Raw genomic sequence first — 6,568 nt, 5'->3', positions numbered from 1 at the left:
AGGGTAATTTGGACGGTAATGACCAGTCTGGCCACATAGAGGGCAGGGTGGCCAAAACGTCAACATGTCTGACATTGACCATTTCCTTTTTTTTATCATTCTATTGATATCTGCTTATATATCTATCAAATTCTCTATCTGTTCAATTCTATCAAGGGATTGATATCTATTCATTAAAATTTATCGCTACAAATATTTATTTATATATTTATTACATTTTAACTGTTAATAATTTGTTTTATCTGTGTCCATTTTTTTCTTATTTCTATAACTTTTACCTATTTATTTATACATTATCCATTTATTAATTCATTTTTTTTCATCTTTCTGTTATTACAGTCTATTTCTCTATCATTTTACATATCTTCTCTAATTTCCAATTACATGTATTATCAGTGATTTAAAATATATCTACTTAAAACTACTGTGAATTTCTTCCTATTTTGTTTCCTTTTCTTTTAAAATACTTATGGTTGTGTTTAACTTTTAAATTATATTTTGGGTGTGAGGATTATACTTCATTAGTAAACGCTATGCTTGGTTGATCCTTTAAAAGAAATTGCAAATCAGTAATAGTAATATTGATAATATTGTTATTATCATTATTACCATAGTTTTTATCGCTATTATCATTATTGTTATTTCTTGCAATCATTATTGCTTTTATGTCTTTACTTTTGTCAATCATTCTTTATCACTTAATCAATAGGATATCAATAACTACAATTCCATCATCCAGTCATTTATTAATTGTCATAAGTAAATTAACCAAAATTATGAATATTTAAAATAGTCCATCCGCAAAGTACAATGTTAAAGAAAGAAAACCCGAACCTTTGCGTTAATTGAAAACGTAAATCTTAAGGGGATACTTTTTTTCTACGAATATAACAAACAGATTAATAGAAGGGGTTCTACCTGATTCTACTAACAATAAATATTAATCTAGATGAAATATGGAAAATTAACAAGAGCTACTGCATTAATCACCGTAATACAAAAATATATTCTCACACAAACACACACATTCTCAAACAAACAAACGACACGAGTACAAGCACACAAACAACACACAAACACACACACAACACACAAAAAAAACACAAACACACACAAAAGCATACAAAAACCACACACAAACACGCAAAACCACACAAAAATCACATACACGCACAAAAACAGGCTTATTCGTGACACTCGATCTGAACCTGAAATTTTAAAAATTTTCCTGAGCGTCTGAAGAGGAGAGGCAGCATCACCAGCGATATCTTCAGCCTTTGCAACACTGGCGCCGATGGAACTTCAGGAAAGCCTTTTCACATTAGGCTTTTGGACAGCAAACGTAAACAGAACCTTCCCTGTAATATTAAGGGGAAATTATTGCAAATTAGCAACGCAACAGCCAGTTTGTAGATATGTAAATATAATGAAAAAATCACAGACGTCACTTAATATTAATTCACAACAATATGGTATGGTGCTGGTAGAGAGAGAGAGAGAGAGAGACAGACAGACAGACACAGACAGAGAGAGTCAGAGACAGAGTGGGAGAGAGAGAGAGAGAGAGAGGCTGACAGACAAACTACAGGACAGAGACAGACACAGTGATCCAGAGAGAAGGCAGACAGAGCCCGAGAAGAAACCCCAAACCACCAACCCAGCCAACGTGTCCCTCCAATCACCTGGTGTCACACCGGTGGTCGACGAGGAACTTGGTGGTCCTGGCCACATCCCCGGCGGCGTTGGTCACGAGGAACACCTGCTCGAGTCTCACGCACTCGCCCACCAACACGCAGGTGCCGAGGCGAGTCCCTGGCGTGTTGCACGGAGTACCTGGTGCGAGAATTGCATCACGGTCTTGTCCATTCTGTCGCACCTTCCCTCAACCCGACATCAGTTCATACACACACACGCACACCCAGATATGTGTGTGTGCATGTTTGTGTGTATTTATGTATATATATTTTTTTTCCTAATTATCATTATCATTATCTGACGACCCACTGACCATGAACTTACGACACATTATCATTATCAATATAATAATTATTATGATTTGTACTATTTTCTTTTCTTAAAAATACAAAAAAATAAAAACTTTTCGACATAAGACATCACTTATTCAATCCCACTTATTCAAGGGTCTGTGGCACAGAACGCGATGATGGACGGAGAAGGATACAACTATATCTTCTTTTAGATTAAGTGTTTTCACCCAAGTGAAGTGACACAATGTTCATTATAGTTAGATAGATCGATAGACCGTTTTTCCCTTCTTTTTCTTTCACCAATTTAGTCAAGCTTTATACTCTCTTCTTGAGGTACCTGCAGTGTAAGACCAGCCAGGTAAATGTCCTAAATATGACACATTCGAAAGGTGACTAACCGCAGGAGGCCAAGGCTAAGCCGGTATTCCTCCAGATGCCGTGGCAGCACAGTTGTTGGCGGCAGCTGTCGTACTTCACACTCCCAAGGATGTAAGCCAGCCCATTGTCACTGCACGTCATGGACTCGTGGGCTGAAACATCAATTAGATATCTTTTCATGCGAGTTCAAAGCAATGTGATCCAAATCTGTCAAATCTGTCTAGTACTATAGACTGTATTTTATCAAAATCATGACAGTTGCAAATCCTTATGAAAACAATAGTACCATAGATATGTCCAGTCACATATAAAAATAGCTATGGTAGGTCATAAATAGATGACTTTAAAGTCTTACCTTCAATCATTGCCCTTATGTTTTTGTTACTTCTTTCTCGGGCAATTGTGAAGGCCGTCTTTCCTGTAGAGTGAGAGATAATGTCCTTTTAAACACGTCTTTGTCATATAATCTAATCTAGAAACAAAGTCAAGGCCAAAGGCATGTTAAAGAGAGTGTGTATGCGTGTGCGCGCGCACATGCGCACGTGTTTCTAAGCTCACTGAAAAGTGTCTACACTCAGCCTGAACACTAAAAATCATACAGATTAATGGTTAAACATGATACAGATTAAATAAGGCCATTGGATCTTGCAAATACTCTTCCGTAAAATATTGGAAAGAAGAATGGCATACAAATATTTAGACTCCGCTGGGGGATAAGAGGCACCCAACCCCATCTTTAGCCAACAGTTGCCTTCACATTTTGCTCAACATCTCAAAGCTATACACCATTGAAAAAAAAATCTGGCGCCAACTTAGATGCAAGGGAAGTGTAACCACTAACTATCGCTGGAAGTGATCACTGGTGTTATAGGGTACAGGGATAAGAAACGTTAGAAAAACATTTACCCTTTTACAGACCTTTTGTATTTCTGACCCCCCCCCCCAATCCCTTGCCCGTTGTTGTCGTGGGGGGGGGGTAGGAGACGGAGACTGAGACTCAAAGCAGGGATCTCCCCCGCCTAAGGCCTAGGCCCTCGACTCAACTAATTTTGCATGGCCTTTTCTCCCTCCAGCTTTGTTTCCATCCCTTCTCCAATCCATTCTACTATCTACTTTCTCAGATGTAAGAGCCGTGCTGAAAGGATGACAGGCTGACCTTTGCCAGTCCTGAATGGCCTGAGGGAACCATGGGCACAGTATTCCCCTGATTTAGTTGTCTAGCCTTTATCCCCTTAAGGAGCACTAAGGGGGTGGACTGTTTATTTCCCTTTACATAATAAAGGCTTCCCATGGCCAGTAATACCCATATTAGAGGCAATGAGTCTTGTCCCTTCATCAAATAGCCCCACCAATTCAGATTCTACCGGCTCCCCGACCCCAGGCTCTCCTTTGACCACGACTCTGAACACTGAAACTACTACCCACACCTCAGTGCTTACTAGTGCAGTACCCACCCAACCCGAGACTCAATCTACAGAAGACATTCCTACCCTCCCAAGTTCCTCAACTTCATCACCTCTACCCCGACAGCCTTCTTCATCAAACACCCCAACCTCCCTTATTACTACCTTACAGCCTTATTCTCTATCTCTCCGTAATACCACCCCCCCTCAATAACGCTCCCTCTTCCACACGTCCCCGCCCTTCTATCACCACCAACGCTACATATATCTTAAATACTCTATTTAGCCCAGCTAAATGGGACCGATTTTTCGTGATCCCCCTCCCCCTACAGCTCCTTACTCAGGCAACGCTCTAGGATTTTCATCAAGATGGACTGGTTTTTACTGTGTAAAAACACCTTGAACGAGGGATTGGTATACGGTGCTCTTCGGTTTCACCAAGTTAACTGCTCCCTAAGACCATAGTTTCACTACATTCTCTGGCCCCTACGATTGCTTTTTTCTCTTTCACAGTCCCGAAGGATATGGTTTCACGGTTTTAACCTGCTTCCAATGACCATGGTCTCACTGTTTCCTAGTCCCTAAGGATGTTCCTCAGTTCTTACGTTCCCTTGTCTTTAAAGTAGCAGTTTTACTGTTCCCTGGTCCCTCAGACTTCGGTTAGGCCACGTTCGCTCTCTCCAAGACCATGGTTTCACTGTTACTAAGTCCCTAACACTGTAGTTTCACTGTGTTCCCTAGTCCCTACGACTGTGGCTTCATGTTGTTCCTGGTTCCTAAATCTGGTTTCACTGAAACCGTAGTTTAAATAACGTTCTCTTGTACCTGAGGCTGCAGTGTCGCCAAGTGCCTTGGCCCCTAAAAAAGCAATTTCACTATATTTTTGGGTCGTTGAAGTCGCCCAAAATCCAAGGATAAGTAACTTCGCTGTTGATCTTTACTCACGGTTGATGTTCTCGAGGCTCATGTCCGGGCAGTGTTGCAGCAGGACCTCCACCATGGCCTCCTGACCCTGTTTGATGGCCTCGATGAGCACCGTGTCACCTGAGGAGAGATGGCAATTAGGGAAAGATTTTATAGTTCAGTTAAATCTTTCGTGGATTAATCATACATGTGTGTGAGTATGCGATTTCAAGTATTTTCAAATATATACTCTCTCTCTCTCTCTCTAAACACACGCTATATTAATGCACCAGGCACTGTGCCAATGCAACATACAGGATATCCAATTAATGAGTATATTACCAATGCTATATACGCTATGCCAGTGTAATAGACATCTACACTCTATCAATCCAATGCACAGTATATCAACACTATACCAATGCAATAGACAACATTGCAATACACACACCACCCACCCACCACTCACTAAACCCATATAACGTACCAGTGCAAAACACAGTAACCACTACGACAAATACCATTTCATTTCGACACACTCTAACAATTCCCTACGCGACAGGTATCATCCCAGTGCAGCCTACACGTTATCCAACTGCAACAAACATAACCTTCATGCAATTTTTTAAAATTTTGAATTTGAGTGTTAGCTCATGGTAAGCCCGGGTTAAGGTGTAGCCACCCGGTAGGAGAGTAAAAAGTTGTATACTTATTACGTGCTCCTGTATAAGGACTTTTGAACAGACACTATAGACAGACTGGCCTCACCATCGATGCCCCTGCCGTTAATGTCAGCACCATAAGCCAGGAGAGTCTTGGCAGCTTTCGTCTGTTTGTTGACGATACTGTAAATCAGCGCTGTCCTTTCTGAAAAATAAGAAAATAGACTTCTGTAAACACAATCCAGTAAGAGAATTTGCAGCAGGTTGGGGAAGTCAGAAAGCCTCAATGTACGTACACACAGACACACACATACATACACACATATATGTGTGAACATAAGCACAAACGCAGTAATGTGTACACAAAAATGAAAATAAATCGTTACGTTTCGAATTTATCACGAGTTCCTCTTGACAAAAAAAAAAAAAAAAAAAAGCGTCGTTTTAGATATTTTTTTCTCTGAGGAGGAACTCGTGAAGAGTTCGAAACATAATTCATTTCCATTTCTTTTTGCAGCTGTTTTCTTTTTCATATATGAACACACACATATATATACACACATACATTTATATATTGTATGTGTTTGCCTTGTTTGCCCAAGTAACTTTCTCCCTCTCGAGTCTGGCGAATTCACCCCCTTTGTCGTGGCTGGAAGAACTGACACTAAAATAAAGAAGCAGGCACCTGCCCAGGATAGGAGCCGCTGGATAAAAGGACGTTTCATCAGGCAGACTTGACACTGGTGGCCGGCGTTGTAAGAACCTCACAACGCCGAATGTTCCTGTTGAGAAGATTAGCTCCTGGCGAAGTGCTTCCTCGACTTAATGCCCAGTCATCGCCTTTTTTGACCCATGCCTATTTACATCAAGTCTGCCACACTACTTCATGCTGAATAAATGTATATTCATTCATACATATATATCTATGGCTGTATACTGTCAACGATATGCCCAAAGTCCGGATGGTTCCAACTTAGCACTTCTGTATGCAGTAGCTGCCTGCCCCCTTCAGCAGACGCAGGTGCTCACTCTACTTTCTCTTTTGACACTTCTACGGCCTAGGCAAGCAAACACCCTTACAAGGACTAGTTGCATAAAAGGACGTCTCATCAGACATCTCATAGCCAGCTCGATCATAACCAGATACCGCATTAAACAACCCCAGAACACTACGAATATCGTGCCAGGGACACTTGTCTGCCACAGATGCTAGTTTGGTGTAGAACATCTACCT

The 6,568-nt window shown here is 40.9% G+C and overlaps 1 protein-coding gene across 1 annotated transcript in view; it reads right to left on the bottom strand.

Annotated features, from left to right (window-relative positions):
• Window positions 1–733: 733 nt before the first annotated feature.
• LOC113825719 (ankyrin repeat domain-containing protein 23) overlaps window positions 734–6,568 on the bottom strand; it is a 6,872-nt gene continuing 1,037 nt past the window's right edge. The window contains exons 2-7 of the mRNA XM_027378555.2: window positions 5,441–5,539; window positions 4,715–4,813; window positions 2,722–2,784; window positions 2,387–2,518; window positions 1,683–1,833; window positions 734–1,358 (exon numbers count right to left, since the gene is read on the bottom strand). Of these exons, the coding sequence (XP_027234356.2) occupies window positions 1,322–1,358; window positions 1,683–1,833; window positions 2,387–2,518; window positions 2,722–2,784; window positions 4,715–4,813; window positions 5,441–5,539 (581 nt within the window). The 3' untranslated portion in view covers window positions 734–1,321. The remainder of the gene's footprint in view (window positions 1,359–1,682; window positions 1,834–2,386; window positions 2,519–2,721; window positions 2,785–4,714; window positions 4,814–5,440; window positions 5,540–6,568) is intronic.

Source organism: Penaeus vannamei, chromosome 42 (genome assembly GCF_042767895.1).
Source record: "Penaeus vannamei isolate JL-2024 chromosome 42, ASM4276789v1, whole genome shotgun sequence".
Taxonomy (NCBI): domain Eukaryota; kingdom Metazoa; phylum Arthropoda; class Malacostraca; order Decapoda; family Penaeidae; genus Penaeus; species Penaeus vannamei.
Note: the sequence above shows the minus strand (reverse complement) of the source record. Positions and strands in the feature narration are given on the sequence as shown.